General features: G+C 40.2%; 1 protein-coding gene across 4 annotated transcripts in view; it reads right to left on the bottom strand.

The window, feature by feature from the left end:
* Window positions 1-7,567: 7,567 nt before the first annotated feature.
* Window positions 7,568-19,829, bottom strand: part of LOC308423199 (desmocollin-2) — a gene marked incomplete at both ends in the record, with an annotated part of 29,329 nt that continues 17,067 nt past the window's right edge. The window contains 7 exons of one of the 4 annotated variants that reach the window (XM_080919843.1): window positions 7,568-7,765; window positions 8,411-8,662; window positions 9,939-10,063; window positions 10,639-10,875; window positions 13,370-13,594; window positions 16,768-16,910; window positions 17,060-17,319. In XM_080919843.1, coding sequence (XP_080775969.1) covers window positions 7,568-7,765; window positions 8,411-8,662; window positions 9,939-10,063; window positions 10,639-10,875; window positions 13,370-13,594; window positions 16,768-16,910; window positions 17,060-17,319 — 1,440 coding nt within the window. Of the gene's footprint in view, window positions 7,766-7,858; window positions 7,895-8,410; window positions 8,663-9,938; window positions 10,064-10,638; window positions 10,876-13,369; window positions 13,595-16,767; window positions 16,911-17,053; window positions 17,320-19,829 lie in introns of those variants that run through there. The other 3 variants (XM_080919845.1, XM_080919844.1, XM_080919846.1) reach the window with 3 other exon arrangements.

Below are 19,829 nucleotides of genomic sequence, written 5' to 3' on the forward strand. Positions count from 1 at the left end.
TGAAGAGAAAGGGAGGCGGAGGGAAGGCCTAGGAGGAGGAGAGGGAGGGAATAATGCAGTTGGGATGTAAAGTAATTAAGTAATTAATATAAAAAATAAAAGAATAAAAGAAACAGGATAATCTCCAGAAAAAAAATTACTACCATGTTGGAATGTGTGACAATAAAGAAATGGTCTGGGATGTAATTTTTATGTTGGTAAATGGGTTTCACGGTAAGGAAGATAGAGTTAAATAATCACAGTCCAGTCTGGCGAGGTATCTAGTTTACCCTATAGTCTAATCCTACACTAATCCTTTCCTTCATCAACAGTGTCTAATGTTTAAAACCTAGAGTACAGTGAGGAATATGGAAAAGAGTCCTGTGGGTCACAAAATTCCTGATGGTGGTGATAGGAGTGAAGTGACGATGACCAAAAGCCACACACTGAGAGTCATGGCTTAGAACTTCTGCTCTTAGCCACCTACACCACACAGCACAGAAGCATACAGGAATCAAGGACCCCAGTGATTCTCTTTCCTGGGTTGAATGATAAATACAAGTATTCAGTGTTCTAATTATTTAATGTCCCCATGTAAGAGAATTCAGGGCAGAGTAGGGCATGCTTTATGTCTGTGTAAGAAAATCTATGCCAAGAGAAAGCAGTGATCAAACCAAACCTCTAATGTGTAATTTTAATGTGTTTGCTGTTTTTAACATAAGTGATACATTTGACCTCATTAAAATGTGCTCACAGCAGCACCCTGAGGACATAAGAACATACAAATGTACAAACTAGTCTGTTCTTCATGAATTTCTCACGAAAAGAAGTACATACACATATGTATATGCAAACCTCTGAGTGAATTTTATATATATATATATATATATATATATATATATATATATATATATATGCCATGTGTAAATGTCTTCCCTTTTGAGGGAGATGCTATTTGAACTACATCAAAGAGTTCTATTTTATATGAAGGAAACAAAGGACAGTGAACCATGAGCAGTGGTGTTTGCACATAATGATCTAGAGCTGCTCAACACCGCCCACCTGGAATAATTACACAAGTGTACTTGCAACCATATGCACATGTAAAGTACAGAGATCAGTAGCAACATGGGATTGTATGTCTCAGATGCGTGGAAAGTCAGTTTATCCATGGGAGAAATTCCATGTTCCCTGCTCTTCAGTGGCAGTTGGACAAAGGCTAGAGAGGTAAAAGGCACACATTGACTTGTTGACGGTTTGAATGAGCGGGTATTAGTGAAAAGACTGTTTGGGGTGGCGGTGGAGAGACAGCTCAGCAGCTAAGAGTAAACATTGCTCTTGAGGAGGACCACAGTTCAGATTTTAGGATCATTATATTGAAGTGTTTGTTTGCCCAAAACTACAAAGCCTGGTATTCTGAAGCCGTACCCCTGCCCGGCCTTCAAAGACTCCTGTGCTCAATACTTTTCACACCCATATGCACACACACGATGACACACACTATAGGGATCTGTGATAGGAAACGTTCCCAACTACATACTGAAAGAGATAAAATTTCAAGTTGGCCCCACTGACCCTGCTTTGAGGACAAGTATGCTTCAAGGCTAAAAACAAAATAAATTGTTTAAAGAACTGGCCCAAACCTAGACCGGCCTGACTCGATAAGGTCTGGGCTAGCCTTGTAGTCCTGAGAAAAACCAGTATGAAGGTCAGTGTGCCCCAAAACAGAGTGGTCTAGAGTTGAATCATATCCAAGAGCAGATAGAGTGCCAATTTGAATAAACCAATGAAGCTGTTATGTGCTTGTTGCTAACTGCTTATGTAATTTTTCCTATAAATATGTCCCCCTAATTGAGTTCAGGGTCGATGCCTCTGTCTCCTGTGTGAGATATGTATCGGCCTGGAGCTCTGTCATTAAACTACCTCGTGCTTTTGCAGCAAGAAGGTCTCTTGCGTTTCATTGGGTAACCCCGTGTCCTGAGACTCGAGTGGGGGTCCCCAAAAGGGTGTCCTACAATACCACCTATTTGTTTACACTGTTTGGAGTTGATTCATATACGCTGAGTGTTTACCATATTCCAGGCATCAAATGCATTTTATAGGCTTTAGCTAGTGAATATGTTATCCACACCCTGCATGTCCCGACCCACAGGAGAAGACGTGGGAGGCTTGAGGAGCTGATTCACCCTGTGCTTTCTCATGGGCTGCTGTCCTTGTGTGCACATTTTAGAACCATGGGTGACTGCACAAGGAAGGTGTAAAATGGCTGCTAGATAATAGTTTCATAAATAAGGCTGTTTTAAAAATTCTCAGGAAGTCTGAGAGTGTTCTGGGAGGGAGACTGTGGCATCGAAGACTTTTGACTTCAAGCCGATGTGACTGGAAAGACACCAGGAAATAAAGGCTTGGGAGGACCCCACCTGATGGGGTAGTAAAACGCTACTCTTCTTAAACAACGAAGAGTATTAGAGTCGTCGGGGATTTCTCAGAACTGAGCACAACCTATAAGGTCCATAGAAATCAAGTCTTCTCTTAGTGCTTTGTTGGTGAAGGGGTTTTAAAGGGCACAGAAGGAAAAGCATTTTATTCTAGGATTCGACAAGAGTGGCTGGTCAGAAAGAAATCAGGTGCCAAAATAGCAGCTCGTAGATCAGTGGTGTGCACTTGCCTTATATGCGTCCTAAGTTCAAGACCCCACAATAGAAAAGGAAAAAAAAAAGGACTTTTTAAAGTCTGGGGACAAAAACAAAAAGGTGGTAGAAGCAGAGTCTTAAGAGGAAGGGTTTGGTTAGACTCAGATTTCATATGAGAGGATCAGGACCCAAGATTAAACACTTCTGTCAAATCTTGGAGTAACTGGGAAAATCAGGAAAGTAAAAAGGAACTGTTGCTGGGGTAGGGGTCAGGAGTAAGAGAGAAAAGGGAATAGCAGGACACAAATGATCTGATCAAGGAATGAGGGTGGAAGGGAGGTCTCTAACTAGGGACGGGTGGGAGACAAATACCAAGGGAGGGAGGAGGGCAATGTAACAGTAAAGGTATCTGAAAAAGTCATAAGGAATCATACTATTAACTATTTACCTTAAAAAAACAATACATCAAATTCTGAGTATAAATATACATATAGTTTAAATAAAAATTTCTCTTCTGCACTAACAGTGCTCCCTCCAAGAGCCAATGACAATCTAAAAAAAAACCCAACACCAGGAATAAGGAGCCCTCTTTTGAGTTGCTTGCCAGGGCTCGCCAAGAGACTCCCACATCATTACAAGCTATTGCTATTGTCCTTGGGTGTAGCCTAGAAAAGGAGGGTAAGCCCTTACAGCTGAACACACTACACAATTAAGAAATAGGGCCGGGAGTCAGTCACATGACCTACATGTGGACTAACCGTCATTGTATCAGAAGCTCTCACACAGTCTTACAAAGGAGGACAGTAGCCAACAGTTCTACCTAGCCGTGATACCTATAAATCACATCAGAGACCAGGATGGCCCCTTAATTCTAAGGGTTCCTTCAGTAGAGGCACGCATACCTTACGTATACATAGTGGTAACCAAGTGCTATCCAGTTAGACTTAAGACCCACTCAACCAGAAAGAAAATATTCCTGGGACTGGAAACCTAGCTGACTATGAAGAGCTAGCAAAGCTATGGATCTTGGAGAACCTATAACCATCACTCTACTGAACCAGCATAATCCCGGCCAACAGGCTAAATGTTGTGTTCTACCCACAGATAAATATAATCCTCACTTCTTATCAATAAAACATCTCCTTGAAACAGAAAATCAGAACCAATCAAAAGATAGAGTTACAGAGCCATCTCAAGTGGATCCATCTACAAAACAACCCCTGCACCAAAGGCTCAGATGAAAGGAACATCATAAAAGAGGTTAAAAAGATTATAAAAGCCAGAGGATCAGGGAGTTTACTGTGAGACCATGTCTCTCAGTACTGTCAGAAGTTACGCCCATAAACACTTACCATCATGACTTCTTGAATATGAGCTGAACAGCAGAATATACATGCTAAAGCAGGTGGGTGGGGAGGGGTCCTGAAGGCCTCAGACCTACACAAAGAACTACAGGCAACTACTGAGCATGAGAGAAACTCTTCCTCATGGAAGAGTGCACCAATTGGTCAGCCCTTCAAAACTACATACAAATAACCTTATACATTATATAGACTGAGTAAGCTATATTAGGGGTATATATGTATGTGCAAATATTGTATGTATATACCCAATAACAATTAATTTTTGAAAAGACTATGACTTTGAAAGAGAACAAGGGGGGCTACATGGAAGAGTTAGGTGGGGGGAAAGAAAGAGAAAATAATTTAATTATATTGTAAAATCACAAAATTTTTTTAAAAATGTAAAAAAAGCTCATGTCAAAAAATAAAGAAATAAATAAATAAACCTGAGGAATTTGAACAGGAAAACCACAGGAATAGAACATGGTCACAGACAAAACCCAGATAAAACCTCACTGAACCTCCCGAGAAGGCTGAGACAGAAGAACCATGAGTTTGAGGCTTGCCTGACCCTATAATAAGACCCTGTCTTAAAAGAAGAAGAGACATAATTGAGCTCCCTGATAACAGACGGCCTTGCCTTTGTCCTAGTGAAGATGCTGGCATGCCCATGCCCTGAGAAAATGCCTACTTTCTGCCTCCTGAAACAAGGATGGCGGACTGGGAAGCTTCCCGTCCTTTTCAGGTACCTCGAGACTTATCACGCTAATATCCGGACAGTGGCTGAGTACAACCGAGCCTTTGCAACTCTAAGAATGAGACGTAAAAACTGTGGGGGGCCACAAAGTTCCAAAGGCCATGCAGGTAAAGTGCTGCTTAGGCTTGTGGGATAGATGGGCAGGGGCAGGGGGCAGACACAGCAGAATGGAGACAGCAAACTCTGCAAACCATCCTAGTGAATTAACTCATGATTGTCAGCAGCCCTATGGGGCAGTCTTCTCCCCTCTCTGTACAAGGTAGGGAACTAAGCCTAGAACATTTACATGGCATCTCAACACCCGCACATAGTAAGGGTAGCATAGCAATGGGATGTGCATCAGGGAATCCACTCTGGAGTCTATAAGTTATGGACTGGGTTAACCAGAAGGAACTACAACCCTGCAGCAATCCATTGCTAATGCCTGACAGGGCACAGGTAAAAGAAAAGCAGAGAGACTTCTGGGTACAGATGTAAATTGAGGGCTTCAGAATAGTCATCTATATAAAAAGGGATCTTCTACATTCCTAACCTGGTCTGCCCATGCACAACAAACTCGGCAGTCCTGTGCAGATGTTTCCCTGACCTTTGTGAAATGCATGAACAGCTGCACATATTAGATTCGTTATCAGCCGACCATCAGGAAGAGACACAGTCTCAAATGGCAAAAGGCAACTCAAAATGGCCTCCACTGTACCATTTTCTTAGTTGATTATTACTGACATTAAATAGGCTGAATGTATGTATTTAAAATCATTTATTATTATTAGGGGTAACTTTAGGTAGATCGTTTTGTTCAATTTTGGCCCCGCCTCTCTTCTTAGAAACTCATCTTTGGAAATCAGATAAACTGTTTTGTTTCCAAGTTATTTTTGATCATGGTGCTTCATCACAGTAAGAGTGATCCTTAGACACAACCACACACATTACTGTTTTAATTCAAGTCTTTTAAACATACAGGGTTTAAATATTCTAAAGGTATCTTCTATCTTAAGATTATTAAAAATAAATAGAGAATATGCAAGATTGCCAATGGCCACAACACAGAAATAACACCCAGTGTGCTGATAATAATGCTGCAGGCCTGTCTGTGCATCCAAATGATCCACAATCCCAGGACCAGAAGCTGGGAAGAGGAAGCTGGTTCTCTCTGTGCAAATCACTCTCACACACGTGAGACTCAAGTAACCAACCCACACCAGTTGCTTAAAGTGGCTTAGTTCACATCATCATCACCATCAGTACATGATCATTTTGTACATAATTTATTAAAAATAACTCTGAGAAGTATTTTTGACTGAACCATGATGACCCCACTGCATACATAGCTTGTGTTCAAATTTTTTCCCAATATTGTTCTGGAAACAATTTTTATAAGCCAACTTGGTGAATTCATGACAGACACACAGTGAACAATCACACGCATCAGAATTGTACCTAGAATATCCTTCCTAGAATATCCATCCACCTAGTGTTTAAGTGCTGAGCTCACTGACTGAAGAAAGTGTGACCTGTGATCTAGAACTTGGCTGGCTATGAAGTTTACTAGTCTGTAAATTCTTTTTAAAGAATGAAATTGTTTGGCCCATTTCTAAATTTGATAAAATAACTATAATTACAAACTGATTTAAAAATAAATTTACAGTCATGTAATTATGACTAGCCATATCATCTAAAAAGTTAGGGAAGTCATTATCCTAGAAATTGTTTGAGATTATTATGCAGAGAGGCTAACTTCAAACCCTATCACTACTTCCCACCTGCAGTGTCCTTGAATTCAGGATAGAAATTGTACCTATGCTATTCTACATGTTACTGCCACCACCTACTTCTAACTATAAGAATGCTTCTGTTACATAGAATGTTGCTTTTAAAAGATCGTGAAAGAGCCTTACAGTCTCATTGGAAAAATCAAAAGTTCTTCACTAAGGACAAAGATGAAGTAATTACCAAAAAAAAAAAAAAAAAAAATCCCAAACAATAATGTTGCTATTACATTGAGCTTAAGAGAACCAACAATGCACATGCATAGACACCACAGAAAGACTATTTTATGAGAAGAGACAGCTTTTAGGAATATCTTGGATTCTTCAGCCCAAGTAGACCTTTCAAAGTCAAACAGGAGAGAAAACAAAATAAACAAATGAAACATGTAAATGAAGAGGGGATGGGAGTGTAGACCATTTGGTATTCACAGACCAAAGAACAAAGAGGTTTGAAATCTAAATTTAACTGACAAAAGGTGGTACAAAAGAGATTGAGATTCAGTGCAGGATTTTACATAGAACAGAGGCTAAAACCTGCTGGATTGCAACTTGAAACACACTTAATGTGTTTTTTCCCCCCTGGCAATCTACCTTTGTACTAGGAGGCCAGGCCACCTTTACAAGAATGTAACAAAAGTAAGACAAGGTATACACAGTTTAGAATGTTTAGGAAAACAACTGTTTCCAAGCACCATTTGAAAAATCAGTTAATCCCTTAACTGGAGATAATGATATCTACATTCTCCACCTGGGCTTTAGGTAAAATAGTCTATTAATAGATTAAAATCCACTCAACTTTATTACACTATAAATTGGCTGCTGTCATTATACCCAATGTAAACAATAATGCAGATTTCCTTAATCTCCATCTGAGATGACACCTGGCAAAAGAGAAGCAACTAAAACCCACGCACTAATATACAAAGTTTCTCTGTAAGTGTTCATTTCCATGGAGACTCTGTAGACCCAGATGGGGGAGAGAGCTCCAAATATAATATCTTCTGTTTTTGAAAGATCTTGGTTGACAGTTAAAAGCAGGAAGGGCAAGGCAGCAAATCCATTAGTTTTTCTGTCCCTATTTGAAGTCGTTCACCTCTTTGCACATACTTCGGCTAATGTCCTAAACTTAGGCTCCAGATGGTCCAAAAACTCAAGCCCGTCTTCTTCCTGTAGGTCACTACAGCAGCCCACAGAGCCAGCGGCCGAGCCTTTTCCCTCATAGTTGTACGTGACGACGTAGTCTTGAGCAAGCTTCTGGTTGTCATCCTCATGGTAAAACCGCACCTTCTGGTGGGGAGAAAGCACAACATATTTTATTTTTATTATTTTAAGCACCAAAACGTACTAACAGAAAAAGAATTGCTTTGATTTACCTTTCATTTAATTTTTAATCACAGTGTGTCCTCTAATGGTTTCCTATGTGTAGAAAATGCACATGATTGGTCTGTATCATAAAAATCACACTGTAAAGTCAGTATTGCATGCTTCCCAAAGTCCTGCATGTCACTGAGCACTCGAGTGTTCCTTTTATGTGGCCACTGCTTCTGTCTTTCAAAATAATGGTAAAGGAAAAACACACCCAGATAAACTGAACCCAGAGATGGAGGCTCCATTCTTTCTGACCAGGCAAAGTGATGCCACATGCTGACATTGCCTTGTGCTAGATATTGGGTTGCTAAAAACAAATTTTTTAGGATGAAAAATCATAGCACAAATTTCCTTAAAAAGTAGTAAGAAGCCACATAAAAATGCAGGAAACTAAATGACCATATAAACCAGAATAATTAAACCCAAATTAATTGAAAATCGTAACTTTCCAATAAACAGATTCATCATTAGCTACAAGGAGGAGTCTGCACAAACTCTTAAGTTGGAACCGTTTGTAAAAGTTAATTACATCAGTATAGTTCGGGGAACTGCTAAGACACTTACCTCACCAAGTCGGGGCTGCGTGAAGTTGTGCCACTCAGAGTACGTGTATCTGTAGTTGTCCACTTCCACATGCCCTCCCCTGCCAGGATCCAGGGTATGGTGGTGATAGCCAGCCCCCCTGCGTGAGTCCAACGTCTGCTGTGCCCCTTTCACCATCTCGATGGTCTCTTGCCCTCCACTTTTGACTCCAGCTCCCACGGTGGTGAAAGCTGCCTGCCCAGAAGTTTGAGCTGTGAAGCCATTTGTGGGATACTGAAAAGGTAATCAGATACATCGGTTAAATATGCAGAGGAAGAAAAGACAGCGAGAAAGAACAGCCCGTGCAGACACTGCCTGGATTTGACGTAGGCATCACAAGGCAGTCCTTCCAAACCCCGGATCTGCTCTTTCCATTGTCTTCTCAGTGCCTAGCATGTGCCTCGTACTACATGTAGTTTCTAATACAAGAAGCAAGTTGCCGGAGCAAATCAGAAAGCGCTGTGTAGAGTTCACCTTTAGCCGCTCCTTAGCACACCGCACATGCGCAGTTCCAGCCCCCCAGCATTGCTGTGTCTTGGGTGTTTACTTCCTCAGTTAAACTCATTCTTTCCTCAGGCAAGAGAGGAAGCAGAAATAACAGCGAGCTTTCTCAGTTGACACTGAACACCATTCCTTCCAACTCAAATACACGGGAAAAATTATGATAAACCTGTATTCCTTGTAGTCTACATAAATCCAACAGTAAACCGGGCAGGAAAATACCACACCAGCACATTGGCCACTCCTCTCCTCGGCTATGTGTTTAAATCCTGACATATAATTATGCTTTTCCCCCTTTGGTCTTTTCCTCAGTTTTCTCAGTCTTTCTATGCTTAGGTTATCTAGTTTTGTCGTTTATGTGTCTCAGTCTTTCCTGCTCTGGCCACCACTCACACTTTTTGGAAGATATCAGCTTGTTCTTCCTTCACAGACTGGGTTAAAAACCATCAGAGTCACTCAGCAGCCGCCTCTCACTCATGTACCACTTTAGACTGTCCGCCTCAGGCTCATTTCTAACCCACATTATAGGAAGAAAGAGCCCAATAAACTTTTTCCCACCATGATCAAAGTCTGTAGAGATTTATTACTGGAGCCAGATTTAAAAAAAAAAAAAAAAAAAAAAAAAAAAAAAAAAAAAAAAAAAAAACAACCAATTACTACGCTGATGATCTGTGAGTAATTAAGCGAAACACTTGAAAACATAAACAGCAGCGTAGATAGATGATTTTAAAAATAGAGGCCTAACACTGACACCGTGAGACATGAAATGAAAAAAAAAAAGTGTGTTCTAGAAGAATATTTTAGTATCAAGTAGCACAGCATAGTCAAGCTAAAAAATCACACATCCGTGGGAACTGGATGCATTTTATCTATTCCCTCTGAGAAATGGCATTTGCTGCTAAATTATTAGGCACCGAAAGAAGTTTGCTGAGGAAAAAAAAACTGGTTAGAAGCGATACTATAGGCTGATTCATTCTCTGTATTTGGCTTAAAAACACAGGTGACTTACAACTTTGTCGTCTCCAGGAGCCTCGGTGTTTGATACAATTAGGTTCTGCTGAGCTAAGTCATCAGGAAGAATTTTCTGTTGTTTTGATGCCTGGGAAACACTACAGACTAATGTAAACAGGATACCTGGAGACAGAAGGAAAGGAGCTCTCTTAAGTGTCTCACCAAATAATGTAAAACTGAGTTGATAGTGTCTGATTTGGATAAAGCATGTCCTTAAGGGTATATACTAAAAACCTTTCAAGAACATATGTTTGCACATGTCAAAGGGTATACAACAGGAGTGTGCCCAGAGCATGTATGCCACAAACACATGCACATGGTACAAAACAGTGAAATGTATATTCTGCTGACAAGACAGGAGAGTTACACATAAGTATGTATTAAATATATAAGCTGGTGAGATGGCTCAGTAGGTAAAAATGCTTGCCACCAAAATGGATAAGCTATGTTCCCTCCAACAGTCCCACATAAAGAAAAGAAGAGACTCCTGAAAATTGTTCTCTGAGCTTTATACAGGGGACACTACCACCAAAATAAAATATGCATATATAAAAAGCTTTAAGTGTATAGGTTAAATATATTTTGTTAAATAGAAATGTATCTATGTTCAAACCACCACCTCCAAGTATTAACATTTATTCTAAGAATGTCTTTGAATTGCTTTAAAGGCTTTGAGTTAAACTCAAAAAAGAACTTACAAAATAGCAAGGCTATGCCCAACAGTATAGCAAGGATAGCCCATGGTCCAAGTCTCACTTCAGCATAGCCAGTCCTTTCTCCAGAGCGGTGTGTGCAGTCACTTTCAGTAATGCAGTCACATACAATGACATTCAGGGACGTAACTGAGGATAGACCGTGCCTGTCTGTAACTCGGATGGGAACTACGTAGGATCCAAATGAAGGGTCATCCTGATAGGAAAGGCGAGCAGCCGTATCTAAATAAATAAATAAAAGCAGGTGTTACAAAAGCTTCTTGAGCAAAACTGGCCAGTTATCAAACAGACATCAGCTTCTCTGCAAATGGACACTCACGAATTATCATAAATGCTTGGATCCGTCCTGGAGCTGTAGCTGAACCGAAAGCCTCTGACCCACAGCCCACTCGATTATAAAGTCACCTAAAAAATACACTTCTAGGCATGTGTCTCAGGCATTTCCAGACAGATGTAAATGGGGAGGGAAAACCCACATGAAAAGCAGTATCCTGTGGGCTGGAGCTGAACATCATTCATTAATGGTTCTCTGCTTCCTGACTGTGGACGGGATGTGACCAGCTTCCTTAAGCTCCATCAGCATGCCTTCCCCGACATGATGAACTGCACCCTCAAACCAAGGGCCAGAATAAGCCCCTCCTTCCTCTAGCATCCTTTGCCTGCTATTTTTTCACAGCCGTGAGCTAACTAATGCCCTGCCTTTTTATTAAAGACCTTTGGTTCTTGTCATAAAGTATTTTATCTCTTCAAACACAGATCCTTCCTACCACAACTAATCGACTTGGTAGAAGGCTAGTCTTTAATCATTAATCTATTCACTTAAAGCCATCACACTACATCTCCCTTCTTGTGTGATTTATCAAGGAGTCGGCCATCTGAAATTTGGGTGTCTCTCCTTTGTTTTCATAAAATGTGCCAAATAGGCATGAACACTGTGGTTTATCAACAAGAACTGGTTCTGACAGCTTGGAACACAGGTACTTAACAGGCAGGCCATAAGCACATCAAAGGAACTTGATCTTAAGGTCCTATAGGACACTTGGACCAATGAAATTTTCTTGTTGTTGTTTTGATGTATTTTTTTATAATAAGAATAGGAAATACACAGACTAAATTCTGGCAAGATCTAAGACTCAAAGAGCAAAAGATGTAAGATGATGCCCACTGTAGACTGTCAGGAGCCATAGAATAATCCCTGTTACTTAATTTCCCAATGAGGTCTGTTCATTTTCTGTGTAGGATTAGAAGTTCCCAGTGTGAAATTGGCTTCCTAGAACAAGAAATCACAGAACTGGCATTTCAATAGAAACCAGTTACTAATTCAGTGAATTGTCTAAGACATAATCATGAGTCAAAAACAAAACTAAGAGTGACTCATATTCTATATCTTTCATTATCCTGTTGATTTCTAGAAATAATCCAATTTTACACATGGGTAAACCGATGCTCCAAGAGAATAAATACCACTGTCAGATTTATGTAACAACTGGAATATCCAGATCTTAACATGAAACCCACATAACATCAACACTTCTCTTGGTACATTCTTGTTACCCTGGCATTTCTCAGGCTTCCACATGTGTTCAAGGACTGGTATTTTTAAAATAACAAAATTCAGAGATGGGTAACATCTCAGTTAAAGAACACACGGTCAGCCTGTGTAAGACCTTGGGTTCAATTCTTACACCACAGAGACAAAGTGACTTATATGCCCTCTGACTAGACACTGCTGCCAAATGTTATTTGGCTAAAGAGAATTTTTTTTAAACCTTCCATTTTCTATGAATGGCATTGAAACTGAAATACTATGACCTTAAACAAGTAGGAAGAACAAAACAAACAAAAAAAAAAAAAACAAGGATAAAGTTATCTTTTTAAAAGAAAGAACAAATAAAAATCTTTTTCCTCTTTCCCAAGACACACATGAAAAGGTTGTTTTAAAATCTGTGTAAAACCTTGTCAGCATAGATCATCATGGTTCAGGACAGGGTGCCTCAGCTTTTTCAAACCTTTTCTTTTAATTTGTCACGGCAGGAAACTGAAATGCTGCCCCTGAGAGCATGAGGTTGAAAACATTTGGTAATGTTTCAAGAGTGCACTTCTTGAGTTAAGAAAGCTAGGAGGCTGTGACCTCGAAGTTGATGACAGTGTGTTCAGGAGACTAGAATTAAGTGCTGGTGTCAGCCTGATGCAACGTGACAATGGAGAGAAGCCCCTCTAGCTTCGGACATTCTTATCACCATTGGGTCCCTTCTGGGCTATGGTCAACTGGGAACCAAAGAGAGTACGATTCCCAAGAGAAACACAGTAGAAACAAAACCGTGAGACGCCAACATGGTGCCAGCGAGAAGCTGTGGGATGCTGGGATCTCTGAAAGACACAGATGCCCCGACAAGGAGATGCTTCCTGTCCTAGCTGCTTGGCAGGCCAGCAGCAACAAAACGCCCATGCAGGTGAGTGCTTAAATATCACTGCAAACTTAAGAAATACCTCCAGGAATGTTGACATTATCAACAGCAAACAGTGGAAGGGCTTGATGCCCATTGCACCAGAAGCTGAGACTTCTTGAATGGTTTTCTTACAATGAAGTTTTCTCTTATTTTCCAAGACACACACTCACACACATATACATACACAGACACACACACACACACACACACACACACACACACACAGAGAGAGAGAGAGAAGAGAGAGAATATTTGAAAGCACATACCATTGATTCTTGTCAACCTCCACATCCTCCGTACTTCCGAATCAGAACTCTCCAAACTAAAATCAAATGGTGGACCATTCACTGGGTCGTCAGGATCAACCGCAACAATTTCAGCAGAGGACGTGATAGCCTTGCATATTACCACTGTCTGCTTGGGTATGAATGGGCCATTGTCATTCACATCTTCTAGTATGATTCCCAGAGTTCCAGTACAGCTTCTCCCATCTAGACAGTAAGAACATTAAAAGAAAAAACTAGGAAATCCTACATTGAAAATTAATACCTATATTTAATAATCACTTGCAGTGCATGTTACTGCAACAAATACAGCCATGACAAACAACACCAGGAACACTAAAAGAAAAATCTTATTGCTTCCAAGTGGATTGTACCTATAACAACAGCTACTTAGATATTTTCATCTGTTCACTAGGACATGTTCATTAGGTATGAGAAATGTTGACAGAGAAGTTTCAGTTGACTTTGAAGATACAAAAACTAAGTATAGAAGGAGCACACATGCTAAGCTTCAGAGTGTGGGCAGCATGTCACACATATGATGTGGAGAAAATGGAGAAAACAGATGGTTGGGGCTGACACAGGCAAGGGCTAATAACCCTTGAATGTTAGACTAGAGAACTTGGAGTTTTCATAGCTGAAGATAATACTTAGGTTTTGAAACAAGGAAGTTGAATAATATATGCATTTAGAAAACTTAACCAGGAATGCTTCAAGGAGCTGCTCAAAGGGTAGAGAGGCATTCCCAAAGGCAGAAATTATCACTATGGGTGTAGCCTCATAAATAGCCTATCATCTACATATTAAGTAAACGGAACTTAGGACTGTGGGTGTAACTTCTGTAATTAACCTGTCATTCATATATATAAATCTTTCTGATAACTCTATACAAGGTACTGCATCAGGAAGTCTGGGACATACAAAGATGGAGCAATCACAGAGGAAGGTTATTAAATCTAAAGCCAAGCATGAAACTAGGAGTCCTGTCTCTAAACTATTTGTTCTTTCTACACATTAAGAAGGATTTGGACACTACAGATGAAGGAAAAGGAAAAACGAAAACTGCACCACCCAGAGCTTGAGGCCATGTCTTATATGCAGCTGCCAACCTAAGCAAATAGAAACTAAGCTTGTCTGGTTTTTTCTAAGGCCCGTCTGCCACAAGGCTGGGTCTTAGAAATTTTAGAGCCATCAGAGGCTGGGCACACCGGGCAATCAGGTTAAGAACTGGTCTGAACCACAGACCAGAAACCTAAGTGTAGGTCACTGCCTTCCAGTTAAGATAGAGTAAGGTAGGAGGGGAGAATCCACAGGAAGAGATGACCAGATGCCCCCTGTTAATGCTATAATAGGTTCCAATGAGTGGTGTTAACAAACAATAAAATCACCAGTTGGAAGATGGATTCACTCTACACAAGAGCTTTGAAACAAGCACATGTAAAATCTTCAAAGACAGAAAGAAGGGGATTTGATAACCAGAAAGGAAATCACAGCTAAATCCCTGTAGAAATCAAACAGCAAAATTCATCTAATACATATTCCAGAAGAAGAAGATGCAGCCAGGAAACGATATTTATGAAGACTCACTCCTGAGAATGTTTGAGTTAACCCAAGAGCATTGTAATATCTAAACTATCTTCTAAAATCACTTATACAGCGTAACTTTGAGGGTTAGAGCATGATGAGTTATGTTTCTTATAACTGCAAATTTAAAATGCACTAAATGCAATTATACCTTTTGTTATTAAGATTCTGCCTGAAAGTGTCTCAGGTAGCCCAGGTTAGCCTCAAACTTACTGTGTAGTTGAAGCTAACCTTGACTTGATCCTATTGACTCCAATATCCGAATACTATAATTGCCAGTAAGTACCAACCCAAAGAAATATATCTTAGAACAGGATTACACTTTACACGCTAAATGGATCTTATACACACAATCACCATGCTCGTATTTTTCTGAATTTTCAAGATGCACAAAACATAATTTTACATTTTAGGTTCTTATATGGTGTGGGGTTAGTTTAATCATTAGCTTGTCAGAAGTAGTGTTGTAGTAAATATTTTAAAAGATGGCTTAACCTTTTAGCAGCCCCCAAGGGCTCACTCCACAGATGCCACTCTAGTATGGAGCCGAGCTCACAGACTCCGTCACTAGGTCCACAAGCTGCCCTCTTCAGGGGATTCCCTTCCCAGAAGGCTCACTCCACCCAACTTGTTACTTTTCTCTTGAGTGGATACAACCGCCCTAGCATGTTCCATTTCTCCATTGCCCAGCACAGACATGCCTTCAAATCCTGGTAGCTTTTCATGGTAGTTTATATATTAAATTCTCAACCCACAAACCCCCCACACACAATAAAATTAAATCCAATGGACAAAAATACAAACTGCCCTCGTGAGTTTAAAACGTATCCTGCTCTTCCATGTTGTTGATGAGGTTATTTCATCAAAGCATCCAAACAGAAGTTGGGTATGTGAACTCACAGTTGGGCTCTCTCATTTTAGAACACACTATTAACTATGCGATCCCTTTTATACAGTGTACTTAATTCCAGCCTCAAGCGTACTATGAGTTTCCTGTAAAGTGTTACATTTTCTAGAAGTGTACTATTGACTAAATACCTCCTTCTTATAGACTCTCCTGAATGTTGCAAGATAAATTAATACAAAGCTAGATTTCCCACTTTTTAAGAACTATCATTAATAGAGTATAACTTTGTTTTTTGGCCAAATTGTTTTTTTTTTTTTAATTTTTATGGAATGTGTTTAATTATAATGAGCAAAAATGGTGGTCAAAAGACAGCTTTCAGAAGTCTAGTCTCTCCTGGCATCTGAGAATCAAGCCCAGGTCTTCAGGTTGGTAGAAAGAACCCTAACCAGCTGAGCCATCTCATTGACCCTATCATAGATGATGTTATCTTATAGTTGTGCCTAACACTAATGATACTGTTAGCTGATAGGTTAGTATATGACAGCACACTTCTAATTACATGTTATGCTGAGAGAAAATAAATTAAGAGTACATGAAGCCAGTTCTAAAACTATATTTCAGTGGGCTTGGCATGATGGCAAAGGCTTTTAATTTCAACACTAGGAGAGAAATGAAGGTCAATCTCTATGAATTCCAGGCCAATATGTTCTACATAGAGAGGTCCCGACTAGCCAGGGCTGCACAATGAATTCTTGTCTCAAAAGATGAAAAGGTATTTTGTTGGGCTGGAGGCAGGGCTTGTTAGTAGGGTGTTTTGTGTTGCATCTGAAAGGGCTGGGTTCAATTCCATGCACTATGAGATTAAAACAAAAAATATGTACTTAACTTTAAAAGTGAGGAAGCATGCAATCGAAGGTGCAGGTAGCTGACTCAGAAACAGATTTCTTACCTGCATCTAATGCAAGGACTGTAATATTGTAGACTCCATTTCTGATGGTCTCAGCCTCTCGATCCAGAGTTCGGAAAATGGCGATTGATCCTGAATCTTCATTAACAGTGACCCACCCTTTTGGGTCACTTAACTTCCTATACCTGTTTACCACAGTGAAGGATAGATAATACAAGGTAATACACAGTTAATACAAGAAGAGGTATCATCAGTCAAATCATAATGTCAATAACAAAACTTATGGACTTTTCTAGCATTATAAATGCTAAAGGAACAAGAACACTACAAATACCTTATGCCATTGCTGTTTCTGGTCTCTGGGTCATATGCCTTATAACCATCGTTTTTAGTACCAACTGGTACATTTTCTGGAATCCTCACGGTTTGCATTGGAGGAATACACTCGGGGCCCTCATCCTGATTTCTCACGGTGACAGTCACTGTAGCTGTGCTCATGGGTGGTGACTTTGAGCCACCCTGTCTGGTGTACGGAGCTTCATTAATGACACCAATTTGCAGGGTCACCTGTTGACGTTCTTCATAGTCCAGAGGCTACAGGAAATGTATAGATGATCAGATCAAAGCTTGGAAGAGTTGGTCAAGTGTACTGTAACATGAAGGTCTTGATGGTTTGAACATATTAAGGATGAGATTGGGAACCGTCATAAGAACATTAAACAGACCCCTGAATGGTGGGGGAGCTTTCAACAAATCCAGCAGTTGGGTGGAGCTGGTAATAAACAAACAACTTTTTCCCAAAAGAAAATTGAAAATAAAAGGTATCACAGGGAAGGCTCTCAGTAAGACCGAATCACGTAAATGCTTAATGTAAGTTCCAATTTCCGGTGTGGACTACAACAGTTATTCACAGTGGTTACTTAAAACTGCTTGTCTTACAGTCTAAGAAGGACAATTAGCTATTTGCACTGGATTTGGAAGTCAAAAACTAGGTCAAATTGTGAACAAGTTTTGTTTTGTGCTTTTGTATCTAAGATTGGCCAAGGATGGCACTAACTTCTGGACCTCCTGACTCCAGCTCCCAAAGGCTGTCTTTTACAGCTCTACCACCAAGCCCATTTTAGGTGAGTTTAGAATTTGAATCAAGAACTTTGTGTGTGCAAGATCAGCATGCTACTGTAGCTCCAGCCCTAAGCAATGTTTAGGAGTGGTGTGGAGATGTGACACCCGGCCCTCCTGGGTGGTACTCTGCTATTGCCAGCTCAGAAAGAAACTGCTCTATCCCAATCTTTAAACACTTCTCCAGGAGTGCTCAGACCCTCACACTAATTTACACAGAACAAAGAACCAGGCACCCCTCAAGGGCCATCGCCTTTGCCTTGGAATGCCTGGGAGATCCCAAAGGCCCAAAGGTGAGATGAGAAGAGGATAATGGTGTTCCTGCTGTGAGGTTCTCAACTGCTAGCTCTGGAGTAAACTCCCTGCTTCTTGGCAGCTAGTTTTTACTTCAGACTTTTCACTTCAGTAAACTTTGGGACAGGGAGGAAGTGGTTTTTTTATTACTATATAATGAGCAAGAGAAACAACTGGGAGGAATAACTCTTTCCCAGCTGTGGATTCTATAGAAACCTGTAATGTCCACCTTTGGTCGCCACCTTTATAAGCCCTACCTTTAGCCCCCTTTGGCGGGCATGATGCAGTTTAAGATGCTGTCCTTCTGCTAGCCTGAAGAATAAATTCAGTTAAGCTAACTTTGAATTGAGTTTATCTTTGGACTTTCCTAGTGGATTTGAACACCAGAATAATGAAGGAACAAGAATATACAAAGCATAGAAATACAATTTGTTCCTCTTTTAAATCTCTTCATCCATGGTGGAACATATGCTTTAGCATGTCGGGTTAGGGAGGGGATGAGGACAGTTGACAAAAAAGATCCCGGATAAAGGCTGGTGTTAGGGGCGGGGCAGCTGTGGAGTCAAGTAAGAGACAGGGTTTAGTTGGTTTTTCTTTGTTGTTTGGAAACAAAAATTAACCCAGAGACTGTCACTGAATTGGATCATCGTGAGAGAAATGAAATTATTACCAGTGATTCACAGTCCTTGAGATGTGTACAAAAGGAAACCTCTCTAGACCAACTGCCCTTGATCTTCCTAACGCTGTGACTCTTTAATATAGTTCTTTTGTGTCATGATGACCCCCAACCACTGCTACTGTAATTTCACTACTGATATGAATTGTAATGTAAATATCCGGTATGCAGGACATCTGAAATGTGGCTCCAGTGAATGGGTCATTCATTCTCCAATGGGGTCACAACCCACAGTTTGAGAACCGCTGCTCTGGACCCAGGATGGAATTAGATTCTATTTAATGATGTCACAGAAATGAACCTACAATGCCATATAAGCATCTAAAGTTGAAGTGGCTCGGGTTGCTCTGTGTACCAGACCTGGCTCTTAAGTGAATTAAGGACATCTCTGACTGCTTGAGTTGCGTGCTATGAACCTGGATGCTAACTAAGATTGTAGTATACAAGATACAGATAAATAAACCTACTGACAGTCTCTCGTGAGTCTGACAAGGTCTGACTCATTTAAGAAACTCAGTAAAAAATAAAAACTCCTTGACCTAGAAGCAGAAAGAATATTCTGTAAAGGACTGGATCTCTCCATTGGGATTAATACTACACTAATTTCTAAACTTTGAAAATTCATGGTATAAAATGTATACTCTGCTACATGAATAAGACACAAATGAAGATATCATAAAAATCATGTCATCTGAGAAGAAAGATTCTCAATTAAGAAACTGCTTCTGTAAGACCGCCCTGTAGGGAAGCCTGTGGGATTTTTTTTTTTTTTTTTTTTTTTTTTTTTTTTTGATTAATGATTGGTATAAAAGGGCTCAGCACATTGTGGATGGTGCCACCCCTGAGACGATATTCTTAAGGTATCCAAGAAACAAAACTAAGCAAGCAAAGAGAGAAAATCAATAAACAGTGTCCTTCCATGACCTCTGTTCCTGCCTTGAGTTCCTACCCTGACTTCTTTGAACTGTGATATGAAAGGATAAGCAAAAATGCATTAACAAGTTTTCTCCCCCAA

This window comes from Micromys minutus (assembly GCF_963924665.1).
Source record: "Micromys minutus genome assembly, chromosome: 8".
In the NCBI taxonomy this organism is placed as follows: Eukaryota; Metazoa; Chordata; class Mammalia; order Rodentia; family Muridae; genus Micromys; species Micromys minutus.